The following is a 21,968-nucleotide window of genomic DNA, read 5'->3' as shown; positions in this document are numbered from 1 at the left end:
CCATCTTCGGATTTAAATGAGGGCGAATTTCGCGCCGGATTTTGCTTACACATATTGTAAAGCCATCAAAGCATGTTTCGTGTATCGTTCGATCGAACAGTTTTACGATTACACTTCGATGGCGAGAACTTTATTGCTTTGCTAGTTTTTGAGGTTTTGTTTGCTCGGCCCGGAGATACCGGGATTGATTTATGTTTTCACATAAAAGTAAATTAAAATTTGTCTTTTGCTCGCTTTAATTGGTTTATTCTCGAAGATATTAATCTCGTAAAGGTATAGAGAAGCCGAAAACTGCTTTATCCAACTTGATCACATTAAAAATAAACGGAGCAATTAGAAGACTCGGGATCTAGGACAAACTTCCACGTAATTGATTATAGCCGACGCTCGCAGGAAAATCATTAAATTAATAACATTCGCTTTTCATTATTCTCATGTTTCCGACGTTTAACAAGCTATTGTTTCCCCATTAAGAAGTTAATCTCTTAATCATTATTCAAACTCTTCCAGAATTCGGGATTTCGCTCCGTTTCGAATAATTCATTTCCTGTGTCTACTTTTAAGAGCGCCAGCATGTGGGGCCATTTCGCGAGAGAATGGACCGCTTTCAGTACCATAGTCATTCATATATTATACCGGAAATAAGCTACAAAGACGATCAAAGATAGCCAGTAAGAATCGTCCTACCAAACATATAAAACACATTTAAAGTTATGCGTTGCCGCCTCACTGGCGCTCGGGCTATATCCTGAATGCAGGGGCGAATCTCAGCTTATTTGAGACGAGCTGCTCCTAGTTTGCATCTTGGACACTATCCAACCAACAGACGCAGATGGGTCGTGTGTGAGATTTATAATCACTACACCCGCTAAGCTGTTTGGGCTTTAAAAAAGCCCAATATTCTGCACAAAATAAATAACGAGCTGGTTTGAATATTTTTGTTCAAAAATTATTTAAAACGTCGAGAGCAGAAAATAACCCCAGCCTCGTTCGCCGCAACTTTTCTATAAAAATGAGCATGATACAAAGTGAAATCTCACGTTGGAAAATTTTAATCTGACAGGTAGCTTATTAAAAAGCCAAGCGTGGATAAAATCTGAATCGAATTAAGTTGTATGTGAAAAAAATCGCTTTTATGTTGGCCGTAATGAAGTGGTCAATTTTAGCACAGCTTATTATACGGCGTAAAACTTTCATGGAAATGCATGAAATTTTTTCAAATCTCCAATTATATTTAGGTATGCAGAATAGGTTCGTGGAATCATTACGGTAATAGTGGAGTAAAGAGTCGATATTATCGTTGGTACTAAACCGGCAATAAATGGACCATTACTAACGGAACGGATAAAAATCACCAACTGAAAGAAATCTTAACAAGATCTCGCGGTTGGATTGTCACAATCTCAACTAAATTGCTTATAATCGCTTATTAGACGTTCGAGTCCTGGTATTTGCCAGATCCTGACGTCTCGTTTTCCACGGGGAGGAAAATTTTTGATACAGCTCGAATTATCCACTTAGGGGAACTGTTCTAGAATTAACGCAAAATGTATCTGTCTGGCGATTCCAATTAGTTCAGTTTTTCAGGTTGTCTTATTCCGCTTTTGCACAAATTTTTAAAATTTATTTTCAGTTTTTACGGACAGTATCAGTAGAAGTGATTTTTTTATAAGAACTTTGTACCAGTCAAATTGTTTGCACATTTTTAAAATTTGAAATACGAGCAGAAAAAAGAAATACAAATTCATGACGGACGGGACACATTTTTATCGGCGAACATTCGTATTAAAATTCTATTGATTTGAAACCACAAAACCGAAGAATAAAGCAATGTACAACGACTTCTGAATAATTAACTTTTTGTTCACCCATGACGGACGGGACAAAAAAATCATCTGGGTGAAAATAGCTCTAAAAATTTATTCAGTTTTAATTGTTAAAGAGTTTAACAATATTAAAATTAGACAGTGGAAATTAAAAATTCTTGGTTTTGTTTAACATTGTAAGAAATTTTATATTTACGATAACGGACGGGACATCAAAAGTTATAAAAATAGAAAATTAATATTACTAATCGATTTACATACCGATTTCCATTTTTTAAACTACCAGAAATTAGAGAAATACTCTTCAAAAAATATTCAACAGTTATATTGTCAGTACTTTATGTTATAGCCTAAAAGTCGTAAAATATAAACCGAATCGAGTATTTGAAAGAAACTTGAAATCTTGGGATCAGGTTGCACTTTTCCTGGACTGGCTGCCGAGGTGTTAAAGTGTAGTATCTTTTTTTCGTTTTTGTTGTAATTTTTTCGAATTTTGATTGAATGAGTGAAATTCTGCGCTTTAGTAGGAGTTTTTTTCCTTCACTTTTGGTTAATTATGGGTGAAATTGTTCGATCACCTCTGAGCATTTATTTAAAAAGTTGTGTAATTTTCGTAACGGCAATTGGGCTATAAATTCGTGCACACGTTCGTTTAAAGACATTTTGTACGTTTCGTTTCATCGTAACCAGTTCTTATATACGATATTTCCCGACTTCATTGCCCGGAGAATTTGAAAATAATGTAGTCATCTACTGCATGAAGGGGAAACTCTGAAAATTTCGGATAAAAATGCGAATTACGTCAGGGTCCGTGACTAGAATGAGAAAATGGAAAATTATTTGCTCGTCGAAATTAAAAAGTCACGGCAAATGATAATATAAAATCTGAAGTGGCGAGCTTGCCGTAGCAAAACGACTTGATGTCTCATTGGGTTTTCAGCGGCAAATATTTAATTGATGATTATTGGGGAGTGGAAAATGTCGATGATAAATGACGCGCGCGATCGGCCGGTAATTGATGATTCTTTTCGGGTTCGATATTTATCATGATCTTGCCGATAATGATATAATTTGGTGGTTTCTCATGATCCATTCATATTTATGGCCCGCGGCGGGCCGCGATCTTTTCTACGCCTTATAATCATTCCGTAGTTAGGCTCGGATCGTGACGGAGCCGTCTCTGCAAACGTCTTCATTTTCCTGCTCTGGGAACTACATAATAAAGTCATTAGCGGTGGCGCAAGTGAAATTTATTTTTAATCCGGCTCTGGGCGCGTTCGTTCCAACTTTTGTTCGCGGAACAAAAACTAATTTAAATTAGTCGCTGGCAGATAAACTAGGTTAACAGATATCACAGTGACAATCTGCAGAGAGCGGTTGTTATCTCGCATAGTTTGCGTGCAACCAGATATTTGTTTTTGCTCCTGAGAACACAGGACGACATGTCACCTGTCGAGAGCAGCTATCATTAGCACCGCATCTGCTTGTACTTTTTATGTTTTATGTCTTCTGCATGTTTTTCATTTGGTAATGTGACGTCTCGAGAGCACGGCATATTTCTTTCCTTACTGCTGCTGGGAAAGACACATGTAATTAAGAAATGGAGCGTCCGTGTGTGTTTTCGCCAATTGCCCGTCTCGTCAAACTTTTAATCTGCGAAATTGTCCGAATGTGCACAAGTTTGTTTCCATATTTAACCGAGATAAAATATTTAATGGCCCACTGCACTTACAAACTTGAATAAATCAGTAATACTATATACACGGAGCACGTCCTTTTACTGTATTTTCTCAAGGGGTTGATTCCAAGATGAACCTTTTAATAGCTTAGCGAATGTAAAGTCGTAAAGTGTTTCAAGACATTTCGAACGCTACCGAAATATAAGTGAACAAATTACAACCCGACTTGTTTATTTTTACGACAAACACGCCAAAAAATATAATCACTAAACCAGACAAAAGTTTATTGTTTTCGCGTTTAATTCACTGCGAGGGGAAATTAGAGTTTTAAGAGTTGCAATTTAGAGATATTTAGTGCTGCATAATTTAAATACTAATGTACTTTCTATTCCAGATAAAGGAGTGCACTGCCATTAACTGCATTCACAATGTTTAAATGGAAGTGATAAATGAATGTTTTCTTTTTATTTGAACGCCTTTTTAATTACCGAGCAGACTCCCCTGACGCTTATTTAAAAAGTAAATTTCATTTGCCGTCACCACTGATTCTTCCCAACTGCACAAACATTTATCTCTTGTAATTCTGAAGACCACAAAAATAAAGTCTCACTGTCGAAAACTAGTTCTGGGGTCCCCCCAAGTAGCTCCAGTCTTGAACTGTTATCAAGAGACCAAGAGCTGTCCCGATATGAATAAAATTAATAGTTTCTTTAATTTAACACTGCTATTCAATTAAAGCGATAAGATTGGAAGCGGCTCATATTCATGCGTTTGAAAAAACCGTCACAGCCGTTATTAATCGTTGGAGATTTGGTTTATTAGCATACCGAAATATTTTACAATTCAAATGGCTTTACTTTGTTATAATCCCAAACCTGAGCAATTATAATAAATTTCAATGCGATTATCGTGGTGTAGCGCCGGTTTTTCTTTGAAAAGTGCAGAGAAAACGTCAGATATGGTCTCGCTCATGTGTGCCCTGATTGAATTAAACGGATATCATCCAAGACTTTAATGGAGAAAACGTGTTTCCGCTCGTTGATGACATTAACTTTGGTTATCATAGCGAGTAGGTGTGCGACGGAATATTTGACAACACCACCTGTCTCCGATAAGCTTCCAGCCGCGATTCTTTTCATTTTAATTTATTGCTGCGCTAGCAGCAGTCAGATCATGTTTGATATTCATTTATAACGCCTGACAGCTATACATGTAAACTTAATGAGAAAATTCTTGTAATACATTCTTTTATTTATCTTACATATTATCTTCACACCCTGCTGAATACAGGGTGAGCCAGCTTTCAAAACACACCGAACTACCGCAGCCATGCACAAATTCCAAAAATTTTGAGCTGGTTTTAGTTTTAAGACAAGGTTTTTTTTTCATTACTACTCATTGTCTTATTTTTTGTTTTTTTTTTGGAAAGTTTGTTACAAAAATGAAAAAACTGAAACCTCTAATTTTTGATGTTTGAGCTTTGAAAATGATAATCTCAGGGAGGCATGCAATTGAGGTCGACCCGGGCCACTCTGGCACCTTCTTCAGGATATTCGCATCAAGTTACGACATTAATTACTGGCGTCAAGTACAAAGCTCGTTCATTAACACGAACCGACGTGTGTCTAAGCTTTCTCCTCTAGTCATATAAAGATCTGACGCGTGTCAAGTGCCTGTACTTCATCCAGATAATTGTATTGTGCCACACTTTGCACCTCGGCCACGTTTTTATGTTTCTCATTTGCGCAAATCGATAATTTTTCTAATCTCTGGCTTGAGACTATCATTTCCTGCAGCGAGCTTTCCGGTACCTGACACCGGCACTCGCTTAAATATGTCGGCGTCCTTAATAATAAGCTCAAAGCTTGTCTAGACGCTGGATAATAGCCGAAAAATGATGACTTTCCTTTCATTCATCGCGGGAGCTTTCAGCAGGATTTTTAAAAGATTTAGCGGATCGCGTCATCGGGCATAATTATTTTAAGTGCGCTGGGAGATGCGAATTTAGTGTTTTACAATATTTATTAGCGCGCTCTGGAACATTTTCCAGGTTTGAATTTTTAAAGCGTATGTTCTGTATACGTCCACATTAACCATATTTCTCGGTGTGTGGCATCTATCGGTTTACACGCTCGCATATTATATTTTTATTCAAGATAAATTTCGGTTGGAGATGCTATCTAGTGAATTAAATTCGAGTTTAGCGGACTAGATCGGAGATTATTCAAATGAATGCGGCAAAAAACTGTTTACAGGAATTTGTGCATAATGTTGACAATGTGTATTACGTAATTGCATAAAATTTATTAAGACTATAAAGCTCTGTAATGCGATTAAAGTTACAGCCCAAGATTACAGCTTCGTATAACTTACGACCCTGCTCATATACAGCATACAAATTAACAATAAAATTTAATATTCTCAGTAAACATGTAGTAGCCGAAACGGCGGTCGAATAACTCGCAAACGCCGGACTAAACTCGATAATAAGCCGGCTATAATTCCGAATTGGGTACTTCCAGCTGCATTGCACCACGAAAATCCAATTTTTCAGCCCTAATTGCAGCCTTTCTTAGCTTCAATTACGTAACCTTTCCTCCCAAAACGTGGCATTTCGGGCCGCTCAGTGACCCCAACTTAATGAAATTTTTGAACTTTGCATTAACCTTTAAGAGTGACCATGCATAAAATCGATGCCACTCTCGAATTATTAAAATAAATCAAGAGAAGCGCGACCTTTATCAACACCTCTCGTAAAACCCGATTCGAAACAGTTCTTGTGTACGAAAGAATTTTGATAACGGTAGGTAGAAGAGATTTATTTCCAATACACGAGACATAGTTTCGCCATGCCTTTAAGCTCCGCCGCTTCCATATCCTTCAAATATTGTTTGTGGCACATTTTCGGGGATTTCCCCGCTCACAATCGAATCAGAAGTTACAAACAATCGAACAGTAATTAATTCCAGAGTCGGGCTAAGATAACGAGATTTTCCGGACGCATCTTCAAGTCAGTTAGTTTGAAAAGTGAGTTACCGGACTATTTCCCTGAACAGGGGATTGTCAGATTACGGCCAAAGCCAATAGTTTTCAGATATCCGAATCTTCCAAATCCTGGACTTTTACTTGTCAATGCCTCGAGGATTGACGACCGATATCGCACCAGAAAGACATTTTTACTGGCAACAAGTGAAAAAGCGCTCATTTGATTAGTCCTATCGCAAATCTTTTATTTAAAGTTAACGTCAACAGGAGATTAACTTACTGTCAATAGCATCTATGTATAAATATATTAGCGGGAGTGTCGTGTCACGGAGATAAAGAGGAAATTTGACTGTCACGCTCTGTTCGATTTAAAATTACTATCAGCACGCTCTGGATGGATCAACGTCGAGAAAACCGACAGAACATACTCGAGCTAAGCTACATCACATATACAACAGCACGGACGCTTTTTTCCACGTCCGAAGATTGTCGAAAAGGTGTTAGTTGTAATCACAACAAACAGGTGCCTTCATTAAGACCAATAAGCCGAATTAATCAGCAAAAACTACTAATTAATTACAATAAACCAAACAAGGCGAAGCTATTGCCACGAATACATCATCGGAAAACGTTTCAAAGATTGTTAATGCCATTAAGTTCGTTAAGCAGATGAAATTATGTCCGTGCTTTCGAAGTAATGGCCCTTTAAATGTTTAAATTCCTGAAAGTTTCCAGTCATGAATTCAGAGCGGATAGAGATAATTACACTTTTTGCCAGTGGTAATCGAAGATTTATTGTCTATTAATATTGAAAAATTATTAAAGTTTTTAATCGAGAAATAAACTAATCATTTCGTGTTTAAATTTTCGGCATGCTGGGCCAAGAGGAGACTCACACTGAGACGCTGAAACCCACAGCCATTAATTATTAGGTGTATAAATAAAACAACGTTTGGTGATAAAAACTGAGGCATTAAGTATGCATTATATTGACGATTGCCAGTCATTAAAACAATCAAAACATCGTCATTTGAAGTCCAAACAACGATCCAACTTTTACTGCCATTAAATTTTGAACCATAATCATAATTTTTCAAATGAATACTTTTTACAGTGCGTTTGATGCTCATCTTTTGAAGAGAATAAAGAATTTAAAAGATTATGATAACACTGATAACTGATAACTTTCCGGGAATAAAACAATCACTCTTTGATCGTAAGACTCGATTTGTGGAACTCTTGAACTCGCTCTTGATTATTAATTATTTTTTTGTTAGGTACTCAGGTTTTAAATAATGTTTGTAGCAAAATATGTACGTAGCAAAGGTTTTGTGGTTGTTGGCATTCAGATTTATCACATTTTACATCTTCATTTGAGTGCGGCTTAAGGAAAGCATTTCTATATCTGTTTACCCTCTTGCATACGTCCGTCAGTGTCAGAATGCAAGCGGAAAAATCACTGTCGCGGGCAGACTTAAAGGGTAAAAACTACGTTAAATATTTCACAAGTTAGTTTGAGATAAATTGTCTCATGAAAAATACAAGCAACGGCTTTTATGGCGCGGAAAGAAGCCACCGGAGCTGTGTGTGCCCCGGCAATTGTCATTCGAACAGTGTGCAATAATTCTGATAAGAGCGAAAAAAGTTTATTAACAGTTTGGTTTTAATGAGCTGACAACTCCTAACTAGGACGATAATTATCGTTCGGGGAGAGCTTAATGGCAACATTTTTCTTAATGTTTACGGAAGTTTTTAATGAGAAAATCTATCACACCGACGGCGGGCGCAAATTAAAATCGAATAATATTTAAACTGGATAGGAGACGTAAAATCCTATTAGTACGTGACATTATCAGAAAAATAAGAGGAATTCCGGAAAAATCCGGCTGTAGCGACACGAGAGTGAATCCCATTAACAAGAGCGAGTACGGAAAATGAGATTATTACTGGTGCTTTTTAAATAGAACGACTTCTTAATTACTAGCAACATGCGCCGGAGGGGCGAAAAATGGAGCGCGATTCTTTAACACATCTCACTTTTTGCTGATTAGCGCTGAAGCGAAGAAAATTACCAATTGCGTCCAACTTTTCACTAAATAAACTTTAATTGAAAGAAGTGAAATATTGATTCGGGCCGTTTGGTTCGGCCACATTTAATTAAGCTCAAAATCTGCAAAGTGGGAATTGTCAACTGCCGCCACTGGTGATTAAAAAACTTGCTGGCTTCCGATCATAAATCACATCGGAGATATTTCAAAACTTGTTCAAGGGTGTTTAAGCATTTTACAATTGTATTTTTAAAATGATAAATTAACGCTTTTTCATCTGGAAATTATGATGAATGAGCGGCGGTTTCCGGGGTCAGAAAAACGGCCGATTATTGTCGCCGCACTTTCTTAACTTGTCCAATTTATCGGTGGGAAATTACCGAAGAGGCAAACTAATACCGGGAAGCGTCAGCTCGAATTCAATTGGATCGCTTTCTGCATCCTTTGAATATTGTAACATAACCAAGTTAGGCAAGTTGCCTGTAACAGCACTAGTGAACAATTCAGTGGACAATTAGCACTTGGGAAATGGCCGACGTCTCTATATGGGTCAAACTATAATTATTGCTAATACCCGTCTAGTGCTGCCACTCAGAACTAATAAATGAATATTGATTACTGATTGCATTCTGATCGTATTAACTACGACGACTTGCATCCCGGAGTATTCATCAAGATGCTCACAAACGGAAAGCCCAATTCCAATTACAACATACATATTACAGCTCAATTCCATTCCCGGAAACTGCAAATTCACACGGGGATTTTTAATTAAATCCGCCCACGTTCCGTCGGATTGATCATAATTGATTCAAGTTTTTTCTTACATGTGGCTCGCCAAAAAATTAATAATAACACGCTTGCTAGGCACAGATGGCGAATGGCTGGTCCAAAAAATGATGAATCATTATATTGCCACGAAATATTTATACATTAATAAATCGTCAGCAAATTTACGATTTGTCAACTTATCATCTAATTTATTTACATGTGTTTGAAACTGCACTAAAACCGATTTGTCGCTCGAAGAAAAATAGTGAATTTAAACAACGTTTGATCGTGCAATTGGCGTAATTGCTTAATTAAGAATCCATGTAGCGACACCGAATCCACAATAAAGTCGGTCCGGCGACAAAGTCAAAGGCAGCTTATCGACCCTCTGAACAAATTAATTAGCAAAAATGATCAACAAGCAATAAATATGGTAAAGAGGGCGCCAGCCCCCAAAAACTACAAGATTATCATCGATCGTTAAGACGTCTTCCCCACGACTCCCCCGAGAAGAATTAATTCGCATAGAAAATTGAAATATAGTTCTACATATTTATACATCCCTCAGGCGGCGAAATTTTTGTTAGGGGAACAACATGTCTGGCGACGTGGCGCAAAATACATAATTAGAGGGTGTCAGGTGATGCTAAATGAAGTCGAGAACAAGGCCTTGCCTCCAGCGATCCGCATTAGGCTTGGAGGGAGCCTAACAAAGCGAAAATGCAAATCCAATTCACCCAAAATTGCAATTTTTGATTCCGCCACAATGCCATTTGAAAAAACACAATAATGGCCAGACAATGGACGACAATTTCCATACCAATTAATAACGCGGGAGTTCAATTTAAACCGAGACTAATCCGATTGAAAAAGCGTACTTGTGGAAATTAACACAATTTGCTAAGGAAAACGATGTCTCATCACAAAGCATTGTTACAGCGTGGACACAAAATGCGTATAAATATGTAAATTGGCGCAAATTCGCTTTGTCCCACGTCAAAGTTGCGGGGAAGAGGATTGATTTAAAAGCAAGGGGCACGAGTTATTGCATTTCGAATATGGAAATTTTCAATTCATAGAGATGGAAGAAACATGAGAAACTTGCAGCAATTGATTTATGGTGACGATGGTGGAGATACTCAAATTTTGGTGATTATGGACAAAGTTGGATGTGGAGCCAGCGCGGGAATAAATCACAAACGAGCTGGATTTCGAGTGCCAAGGAGGAACGCAAGTCGGTGATTTTTTTCCTGTTTACAAGGTTTCATGCCGAAATATGAACGAAGAACATCAAGATTTAAGCGCATACGAAACGAATACCCAACAATTTTTTTAAGAATCAGATTAACTTAATAATTTACAAAGTTTGTTTTATACTACTACAGTGGAATCTCCTATAAGCGGACACCGGCGGTGACATGATTTTTGTCCGCTTAATGGAGGCGTCCGCTTAATAGAAATAATAATTTTTACATAGAATCAAATTTTATGTAGAAATGATTATAACCCAACAACAATTTTTAGAAAAAAACAATAGTTTGTCTTTAAAAATTTACACAATACACAAAAACTCCGATATCGTCGCCAACTCTTCAGTTCTCATCCCGACATGTGATTCCCCGAATTTTCTGACGGATTGCCATAATAATAACTACTTAATTACACACGCGCTTAGGGCATAATGTCCGCTTAAAGGAGAGACTTTGTTTCCAAGTATGCGAATTGCATTATCCGCGTCCGTTTATTGGAGAGTCCGCTTAAAGAGAAACAGTACCGTTTAAAATGCATAGTTCAAAGCGGGGCCAACACAAATGTCCGCTTCTCAGAGGGGTCCGCTTATGGGAGGTGTCCGTTAAGAGAGATTTTACTGTTAAATTATTAAACATTTTCTTTTGACAAAAACTACAAGTTACAAATACTTCACCTAGCGTAATTTTGTAATAATAAGCTGAAAATAATTAAAAAAACCAATTTTTGAAGCCATCTTAACACTAAGCAAACAATTATTGTTTCCGAAAGTTTGACTCAAATAAATAAAATTGTGAAATAAAATCTCGATGCCGGCGTACGCATATTATGAAGAATGGAGATGTGAAAACATTGTTGTGTGTTAAAATGTAAACCATTGATGGTGGAAATAAAAATGTAAGATAATGTCGCGAATTTTTGATTAATTTAATATTGTTTTTGATTTTTCTTGAAGTTCCTCTTGTGGGAGATTAACTGTGTGAAATAAATTGGTGAGGTTTGATGTCGCCGGGTCATAACTCGGACTAATTATAATTGCGTTTTGACAACAGCTGGCGAGTAGGTCAGCCACAGAACAGGCCACACGTCAAAGTCAGAGTTAGTGTGGTGACGCCCTAGTGATATCACCTATCATCCCCCATTGTAGATCGCTTACCGTCACTGTCACTTAATATTCCCGCTCCTCTTCAATTTGCATATCAATATGAAAGTCTCTTTGATTACTTACCATATTTCTGGCCACAATTTCAAAGGCCGCCGCAATTATTTAGCCGAACACGAAATTAATTCTGTAGTTTTAGGTAAGTTTGGTTTTGATGTTGTCATGTTGAAAATAATTGCATATTTATTTCTTTTTTCCCTCTTTGGGATTAAACATGCTAAAAGGCTGTAAAGACGTTTCAGAGAAATACAATTTTCATGCTCTAACATTTTAAACATCAAAGGTAGGAAGACCCTATCACCCCTTCCACTTTTGAAAGCATTTCCCAATGTTGGCGCTTTGAAAGCGTTATGCATTCTCGATGTTGCCACGATGACGCAATTGAATATTTTTCATGTTGCATCGGCGAGATTAGAGCCCGAGTGCAAAGTTTTCCTGCTTAGGCACATAAATCCGGTAATTAGTTGCACATTATGGCGACACAAATTTGCTTCTAAAATTTTCAGAGGCATGTGTGGTTTAATTTACTTGCTGAAATATGAAGTAAAATTAAGTTGGCTCGGAGTGGAGGGCGCTTTTTCAAGGCTATGATAACGCCGTCTTGTGATGTGTTTGAGGGTGAATCAATTTGAGGTTTGAAGGATTATTGCTGTAGTAATTAACACCGGATACAAATTTAATGACTTCCCATACATAATTAAATTATAAGGGCGAACTCGTAGACTCGTTCTTTCCATTAACATACAGCTCTGGGATACATTTAGAATTTAGCATAAATTTCAAAGTAAAAATAAAAATCATTACATCCGTAATTTATGTACAAAGTTTTAGTAGCGCGTTACAAGTTCGTAATAAATTACATCATGTACATTGGTGGTGAATAAATTAATTTTTAATTAGCACGATTAAGAGAAGTTAAATTGCTCTGTGATAATAGTTTAGCGCCGTTTCGGCTGTGCCGAACATTCTATTAATTTTAATTATGTACAAATGGCGCACCAGGCCTGATTTACTTCAAATCAATTTAAATTTTTAAGTGAGATTAAGACTTCTAATTACGCTCGGCAAAAATTCGCCAAAGCGCGCATACGCCGCATTCTGCGTGTGCAAACTTCCAAAATTCACTCGAAATATTCGATCCCCGATCGATACCTCCCCAGAAGTATGATGAAAATGTAACAAGGCCGTAATTTAATAATTAGAAACAACGTATCTGCCATTGCATGCGGTAATAAATGCCGTGCGATGGAATTCGCATGATCTTTACACACATTAATTAAATTCCAACAGTTCAGTTGCTGCTCTGATCATTGTTTCGCCGAATAAATCCGACGAAATTATCATAACTGGAATCGAAATCGACTTGAACACAAAGACCAAACCCAAAATCAACAGCTTTTTATTTTTGTCTTGTCAAAACTAAATAAAACATTTAATTAAATTACGAACATGTCTAGACACGAAATTAAAATTCCATTTTAGGACTTTTTGTTGTTAATACGCGATTAAATATTTACAAAAGGGATTCTCGCAACGCAGGACGACAAAAAAACGCTCTAACGAATCCACCGAAATTAGCACAGGTGTAAGGGCCAAGAACGCCCAAAAATAAATAGGATCGCCGATTAGGCAATAATATTAAAAACTTGGCCCCATTACAAAGCTTGTTCGTGTTCCAGCGGCCGTAAAAAATTCGAGCCACGTTGCTTGTCCACCGTAAAAATTAGTCGTAAAACCAAAAACCGCTGGGAAGAGATTTTGTGGCCGCTTCATCTTAAACTTGCCACTTTTGCGCTGAAAAATTACCCGTACGTTTCCCCGCTGCACTTTCAATTTGCTAATTGTGGAAGATGATTTACGAGGCTGGAAAATGCGTTCCTCGCCACAACTTATCGATTCCGGATTCGTATCACGTTTGTCAATTGTTATTGGTTTTGGGGCTGCACCACGTTGTGATTTCTGTGTGTTTTTTACTTTTACGAGGCGAGGGTTGAGCTGTGTTGCAGTTTTTTCAGCTGGGATGGGGAGGGTTAAAGGCCAAGGTGTAATAGATTTTATGGCCGTTAGACAAATTGGATATGAGGTAGTAGAATTTTATTAATTTTGGGCTTGTGATCGGGTTCGAATTCTTCGGAATGAGATAGTGGGTTTATGGCGATGATTAATTGAATGTAATGGCTATCTAAAATTCCTCGCTTCGGCGTGACATCCTAATTAAGATTTTAAATTTTCAACTGTAATAACGGACTTAACTGATTATGGACGGACGCGGGAACGAAAGTGATAATTAAATCTGGTTTATAGATTTGTTGGTTAAAAATTCGCCGCGAGGTGTACACGCCGCTCGATATTTCTATTATTTATTACGCTAAACTATTTCTCGAGATTGTATCGCGTAATACCTTCGAGTGACAGCCTGAATGAGAGAAAAATTATGTTTTATTAAATAAGATATTCAAAACGTCGTGTTCTCAGTCGGTTTCTCCGTGCCGCCAACCATAACTCATACGAGATTATTTATTCGGAAAGAATTAGAAATTTTTACAAGATAAGCAACTTGTAGGAATTAAAATTTCGAGAATAATACAAATTCCCAAATTTCTAATTCACCTGTCAAATAAATTTGTTAACATCCGAATCGGGGAACAAAAAACGCCGACTACAATCTGCCAAAATGGAAACAAGAAGTAGGGTCTGATTGCTGAACAGTTGGAGAACCTTGTTATTGAACCGCCGAAGGCTACTTGCTTCAATCATTCCCTACAATAAACCGAAATTAAGATTTATTCCAACCAATCAAAACTATCGTACTTTGCCGAAAAAGGAATTAAAAATTCGACGAGGCTCTTGGTGGGTGTAGCTATTAGCACTCGCCAATTAATAAGATAAATGTGGGACATCTGTATTTGGGAAAAGAGTTACGATCGCACAGCCGATTCGGTGTGGTCGGCATTTTTCACCAGATCATCGCAAACAACTACATAAATTTCGCAAAGATCGGCAAAGATAAAGGAACAATATTCAAATAAAGCGCACGAAAAAATTGGCCTAAAATTCAAACCGAAAAACATTTTGTAGAAAATCTATTACATACTTAAAAAAAGATTATATCTAAAGGAATACAAAGGAACTGGTGAAATGTGTTTAACCGAGCAAGATTATCATCATTATTATCGTCGGGATAACGATAAAATCTTGATGTATTTGGGACGCCAAAAGAATCTTTAGAATGGTTTCGATGTTATCTTTGTTTTAAAATATTTGACAAAAATGTCGGTTTAATTGGAAAATTTTTGTACATGTTGTGGTCAGGTTGTTTAATTAATCGATTAATTGGCAGTATATTTGTGTAGCAAAACGTCCGATTAAATGTTATTTATCTCCAAGTTTTATCAGATTTATTTGGATTGTTTGATATTTTTGTCTGGACCTGATTTAAATTCACCTAAAATAATAAAAGGCTCAAGTTGAAGAGGACGTAGGAAGGAAATGAAAGCAATAAATCTGTTCTGCGAAAGTTTTTTTGGTTTGCTATCATCGATTTTTGATATTATGGGTTAGACGCGTTGTCTGCATCCTAATAAAGCACGGCCGCCGAAAGTTTATCTTTGAAATACTTCCAGTAATTACGCTCATTTCTGCTTTCGTAAATATTTTCACGAGAACACCAACGATTTGTTTATGGTGTTTTACTTAACGATTCGGCGGAATTTTAATATTTGTGCACATAAAATTAGGAATGGGCTCCACCGTTCGTTCCCTATTCGAACTTTTCTAATCGAGTCTTGATCCAGTCGTGGAAGCCGATCCGAAGAAATTGTTCTTTCCGTACATTCTTTTTACATTGTAGCGTAGATAGAGCCGAGTCCCCGGTCATAAAACGAAATTGATTTAGAACTGTGGAGATCAGCAGGTAGTGTTAGTGGAGCGTATTCGCAGAAATTCCGATTTATTTAATCAAAAGTCGGGGTTGAAGCTCGAATCCACGTTTATTCATTCGGCGAGAGAAGGGACAAATCGTCTCGCCGGTAATTTACCCTCCTGTCAGCAAAGTAATTAATACCTTTTCTTATAAATCCTTGTCAAAGACAAATGCGACGACTTGGCCCTAGAAAAACCAAATCTGGTGGCTGTCCGCACGACTGCCCTTCGGACCCCACGAACCACTGACGCGTCTAACGAATCCGACCACTTCGACTTTCGATTTCTTCTGGAAAGGACGTCGCCAATAGTGCGTTCTACGCCAGTTCACAAAATCCGATCACGTCGGATTAAAATGATAGTCGAGTAAAATTAAAAACTCTGCTTAGTTTCCAGCGAGAATTATTTTTGCCGCCTCGCTCTTACTTAATGAAATTTTATGGAATTTGTATTCCAAAGAGATAATAACGTGATGCATGCTAGACAAAAAATTCAACTCGTGTTGCGAAATTGTAAATACGGGTTATTTCGACACGGAAATTTCTCTATGGACTGACGTCGACCAGATTCTAATGCTTATTTAAAACTTTTCAATAGCGCACTTCTTTTGTTGGCAAATTTCATCATCAAAGAACCTTTTTCATTCATATTGTGGAAGAACGTCTCAGCTTTTGTTGGGAATTAAAGCTCTATAATGAACGATCAGCGATTGTGCCAAACGACCTTTGCCGCAAGCTCAACAAACATATGCCCAATTCTAACTCAATTTAAAAAAATGACTTAAGCAGTATATCTATCTTCTGATTTTTGCTTTCTTACAGATAGGAAGCTTTGCATTTTCATAGGTTCTTAATTTTTGTGTAAGTTAGTTTTTTTATTCAGGTTGTAATGTTTTATTTTATATGTTTCTTTTTTACAGTTCTATAGTTTTCTTTGTTTCTAAGTTTTTCAGTCTCTTAGTGCTTCAGAATTTCAGTCTCAATATTTTTTAGTTTTTTGTGTTTATATAGTTTCTCAGCGTTAAAGTTCCTTTGTCAGTTTTTGAACTTTTCATTTTTGAAAATGTACATACTCTAAGTCTAGTACATTAAATTATTTTTTAATTTTAAACAATTTTTGTAGCAGCCTTGATTTTGGAATAAAAAAAAATTTTTCTAGGATTTTTATAGTTATAGATTTTTAAAAAAGTGTGTTTTCGACAAAAAAATTAATTATTTCAAAAAATTGACCATTTTATTCGCATGTAAAGCGAGATCCCAAAAACCGGCCCTAAACCGGTTCTCATTTGTCCCAGGAATGAGTAATTGACCAATAAAAATATAAAAATCATTTTTTATTTGTTTATCTGGTGTTCAAAAAAATGCAAGACGATGGAAGCGTTTGTCATTGGATATCGGGAAAGGATATTTTGCGATCGGTTTGATGTTCCATTTTTAAATTCTGTCCGAAAGGTCAAAAGTGGCGTTCGTGCAATGATTGGCTCGTCGTGGTAAAAAATTCAGCGAAATAAAGCGGGATAGTCGTCGAAGGGTGGTATTATTTTTCTCATTTAGTTGTGCGTGCAGACTTATGGGCAGACAGGCTTGCAATTATTTCAATGTGCACGAGTACATAACAAAACTACAACCGACTGTATTTTTCCGAGAGTCACGCAGTGGTATTAGTAATAATTACTTAGTATTTGCTTGATTTTACGTGACAGATATACCTAGAACTATGCCGGTATCAATTACTAATTCCGTAAAGTAGAATAGATCCCCTCACGGTTGTCACCGAAAACGATACTAATCGACCTCAAATTTTTATGCGTGTTGCGTGTTTGGGCTAATTACGCCTCTGTTTATATTATTATCTTCGAAATTGCTTCGATTTCATTTGCACGCCTATAAATAATCAAATTACTTTGCAATTACCGACCATTTAGGTAATTACGATAAATGCGGCTATTTCCAAAATGTTCCATTTGTTTCCAAGGATTAGAAGAGCAAAAAGTTCAGACGCTGAAATTAATCAGAAAGCATTAGGGTTGCCGGGGACAAATAGTGCATCAGTCAACAAAGGGACGGACACCGGAAGTCGCCTCAGTTTCGGAAAAATGGCGAATCTGTTGTCGAATTTTTGTGCAAATTAGAATCGCCCTCGGAAGGGTTGAGAGAATTGGTGTCCCTTCGGGAGCGCGCAATAAAGATCGGCTGTGAATGCGAATTTTCGTAATTTATCGGGCCCTTGGTGCCACTAGAATTTTCACTTGAATGCAAACTTTTAAATAATGTCATGTAAGAGACTTATTCGCGGATTTTTCGCTTTATTGTTTAACTCTGTTTTACATAAAATCCGCCGTAAATTTCGGGCGCTGCCAAATATGTTTTCGTCGAACATTTTCAATCATCGCAACTTTTACGGGGCCATACAATTTTATGTTCGACTGGAGAGTTACGCTTGATGTGCTACGTTAGATTTGATTAAGAAAATTTTCGCAGTAAAAGAAATAGACTTGGACGAGTTTTAACTAGCGAGAGGGTTTATCAAGTGAATAGGAAAGTGTGTCTTCTTTGATCGGTCTCTAAGTAATTTAGCGCGCAGAAAGGGAGCTTTACGGACCGCGAGCACGGATTGAAATTATTACGCTTTTCTAACTGCACTGCATCTTTATCTCGCGATTTCAAACAAGCCCGACACCCGGACAAATTTTTTACGGCCAGTAATAACCGAAAAAGAGGGACTTTTTACGGTCACTTTTATTAGGTCGTTGCAGTCTCCAAGAAGTCGCCACTTGACGTTATATCAAGAGCTATGAACATCGCCCCCGAGCTGTTTTAAATTTTATTTTTCGCGATTTATTTCAACTTAAACACCCACAAGCCCGACTTTACATTTGTGTAAAACATTAACTTATCCAAGTGTCGGGAAATGTTTGAATTGGCAACTTTTGTTCGCTTCAGCTACAAACGTTTTGGGTTCGCAACGAAAGATTAAGTTTCCGAATTATACACTTCGCAATTTTAACTTAAACTAAACTCTAAATGAGAAAATTCGAAACTTTAAATACAAAAACTCGACTCAAATGAACTTTTCTTTCATAGATAGCATATCGCCGGGCTAGAAAAACTGTCGAAAACTTTCATCAGACAAGATCGGCGTTTCTTCAGTGTCTGGAAGTTTTTGGTTTCTGAATTGATAAAATGGCTTTCATTATTAAATTCGAGACGACGTGACAACAGAATCGCGAGGCTGCAAATAAATAAGTGGGGAAATGACAAAATGTAATCACAACTTATGAAATTTTTTAAGCACAATTCAGCCTTTTGTTCTTTGGTTCTGGAATGTTATCAAGTTTGAAAGAAAAAATTCAAAAAGCTTCATTAAATTGCTAATAACTAAGTAGGTCAATCAGGAGCTGGAAATTTCGTAAAGCAAAGGAACGTTTTTTATAATAGTTCATTCGGTATTTTTAATTGTGTCTAAAGCTGCTAAATGCAAGAATATTTTCTGATATGTGTTATGTGTTCAGCGAACACAGATTACAGAAAGTTTAGTTACTAGTATTATTTGCATAGGGTGGTGTATTTTGTACAGAAAACCTGTGAAACTATTGGAAAAAACTAGTGATACTTTCTCGAGTTGCGCGTTTGTCTGTATGTGCAAAGCTCCTTTGAGTGTTTAATCCTGAGCCATGTAGTCGTGAGAGACAAAAGTCACGTCTGAGCTTTCTCCATCTGCTCTCCAGCCGCCAAGTCTATCATCCTGCGGAAGCTCTCCACTATCGTCTTTTTCATTGCAGTTTCGCGACTTTGCTCTACGATTCCCCCATTATCTACTCCTCACTTTGAGTAGAGAAAAAGCGTAATAGTCAGTCGTGTAAAAAAGCCGAGGGCAGCTCAACATTTTCTCTTTGACAGGTTGGCAGTGCCTGTAAAGCGCCATGCACGCGCACCGTTTCAAAGCTGCTTTTTCGTCGACGACACCCGAACGAGCCGACTGCTTCCCCGACCGCTGCGCTATGAGGACGGCCATTTACTCCAGCTCTTTCAGTTCGACTCGTGATGCCTTTGGCTGAGGTTCATTCGAAAGCTTCCGCCGGATACACGTAAACAATGCCGTTTTTGAGCCTTTCGTCGCCCTTTTCATGAACGCCGCGCTTGTAAATCGTCGAGTTTTGTTCAGTTTTTCAGACACCGGCTCATGAAAGCTCACTCTTGACGCGGGTTTTTTCGTTTTTCGTAACACGGGCCACGTGACGAAATGGAGCGTGCTAGAGTTTCCTTCTTCAAGCTGGTTATTTTTGTGACTGTGTTCGTGGAAATGAAGTTTGATGTTTATGCTGATTTTGAGAACAGTTGGACCATGTTCATGGAACAACCCTGTTGTTCCGGCACCGGAAACCACCATGTCAGGCATCACAGAGGTGCGTCTTGGTTCAGAGGTTTTTGCTTGGTTCCCACACCAAAAGGTGTCTTTATTATTTCACTGAGAGCGTAATTGCACCGACTTATCACTTTTATTGCACCATGACTTCGTCAAGGATACACTATTTAACAACCTGACAAGAAATTAAATGTTCATTATTACGTTACTACAGACGATCTAATGACTATTTACTCCGCTATTAAAGTTTTTTCCAAATTTAATGCCACTTCGACCATTACTCGAACATCTCAATTACAACTTGAGAAAGCCAAAGATTCAGGAGAGACCCAATATAGACACCAAAACGAATTATTTTGCCCGCGGGACGCCAAAAGTTTCGACCATTTTGTTGCGGTCCCAATAAATTGCTGAGAATACCACAGAGTGTTTTTATATATTTGTAATAGTTTTGGCGAATTAAAATTATTATCCCCGAGAGAAAATGATTTTTATTTCTCCCAAACTTACCATTTTGGCCCGTTTTCCTTAAAATATTTTTCAAGCCATTGACTCAAAAAACGCTTCAAATATTTATTACCCACCTGTGTTGGGAAATATTTATGCGTCATGTTAAATTGATAATTGATAAGCGTTTAAAATTGTCATTAATGATGAATTTGTGCCGCATTTTTCCTTGAATTGTATCACTTTATATCAAGGGAAATTTATTACAGGATAACAACGTGGTAAATATTTAATGTGCGTCTCTTTTGTTGCGATGTGAAAAAATTGGTTTTATAGTGACAGGATTTGATCATGAGACAAATAATAAATCTTGCAGCATGCATAAAGTTGAGGCAAATAGAGCCGAAGTCGTATTTTTCTTTTCTTCCTTTCTGTCTCCGATAAAGTTAAATAAAACATAAATTCAGTTGTTTACATTACAATTTACTCAAACGATAACGTATTTGGTTTGATTCGTGTCTATTCTCGTTCCGAGTTAAATAATAGAGAATTGTCGTTTCCTTTTGTAAAAATTGACGAAACTCGATCAATTATTTAAACTGTGAGAGTTTTAATTAATCAGCGATCAATTTGGAGTTTTGTTGTTCTCTCGCTGCATATTGATTCCTGTTATAATTCCAGTTTATGAAGATTCGATAACGGTGACGGTAGTTCAATTTCCTCCGAGTAAAATGAAATTGTGTAAGGCAATACCGCATTATTGTAATGTATTGTCTCGAGTGTTATCGAAACTATCCATTATGCACACTTTTGTGATTAGGTTCGAGCCGCGGAAAAACGAATTTCTTTCCAGGTTAATGAAGGCGCTTGAAATTGTGTAGCAACCCTTCGGAGCCTCCGGCTCACTAATTTTGAAATATCGAACATCTTGCTTGGAAGTTTAAACATAAATTCCAGCGGGTTAAACCACACTTTACTATTTGTAATTCCGAGTACTTATGCCGGGATCTTTTTGCTTTCATCAGCGTCCGCCGGTTAACTAACCCGTCTTATCTCCGCGATATTATTTAATGGTCATTTACAAGTTGTATTGTGGAATTCACTGACGCGGCTTTTTGTGCGACTTAGTACAGGTCTTCTATTCATCATGGTTTCTATGAACAATGCCATATATCTTGGCGTTTTTGTCCGCCATATTCCTCAAATAAACTTCCACGTTTTTTGTACGCGCTCAAGAATTGTTCCGTTGACGGAGAATGCCCAAAAGCTATCATAAATTACAATTAATGTTCAGACGGGTCGTGCATGTAATAGTTGAATTTAATTTGACCGGAGGAAATTGCAAAAGGACTTCTGACACAAAATTAGGCGCACTGGCAGCTCAAGGTAGCTCCAATCGGAATAATTATGGACGGAATTCCCTCCAAGAAAAGGATAAATCACACGGACAAGATTTATTCGCACCTGTTTCACAAAAATTAAACCAAGACGCCCGGTTTTAATTGTACTGTTGGAG

The 21,968-nt window shown here is 37.4% G+C and overlaps 1 protein-coding gene across 2 annotated transcripts in view; it reads left to right on the top strand.

Moving 5' to 3' along the window:
• The window catches only part of Sema2a (Semaphorin 2a), a 224,207-nt gene that overhangs the window by 98,185 nt on the left and 104,054 nt on the right, over window positions 1-21,968 (top strand). Inside the window, exon 1 of one of the 2 annotated variants that reach the window (XM_963247.5) lies at window positions 19,652-20,045. The exons of the other annotated variant lie outside the window; for it this stretch is intronic. Coding sequence (XP_968340.1) covers window positions 19,883-20,045 — 163 coding nt within the window. The 5' untranslated portion in view covers window positions 19,652-19,882. Of the gene's footprint in view, window positions 1-19,651; window positions 20,046-21,968 lie in introns of those variants that run through there. 2 annotated transcript variants of the gene reach the window in all.

The sequence above is a fragment of the Tribolium castaneum genome, chromosome 4 (assembly GCF_031307605.1).
Source record: "Tribolium castaneum strain GA2 chromosome 4, icTriCast1.1, whole genome shotgun sequence".
In the NCBI taxonomy this organism is placed as follows: domain Eukaryota; kingdom Metazoa; phylum Arthropoda; class Insecta; order Coleoptera; family Tenebrionidae; genus Tribolium; species Tribolium castaneum.
Note: the sequence above shows the minus strand (reverse complement) of the source record. Positions and strands in the feature narration are given on the sequence as shown.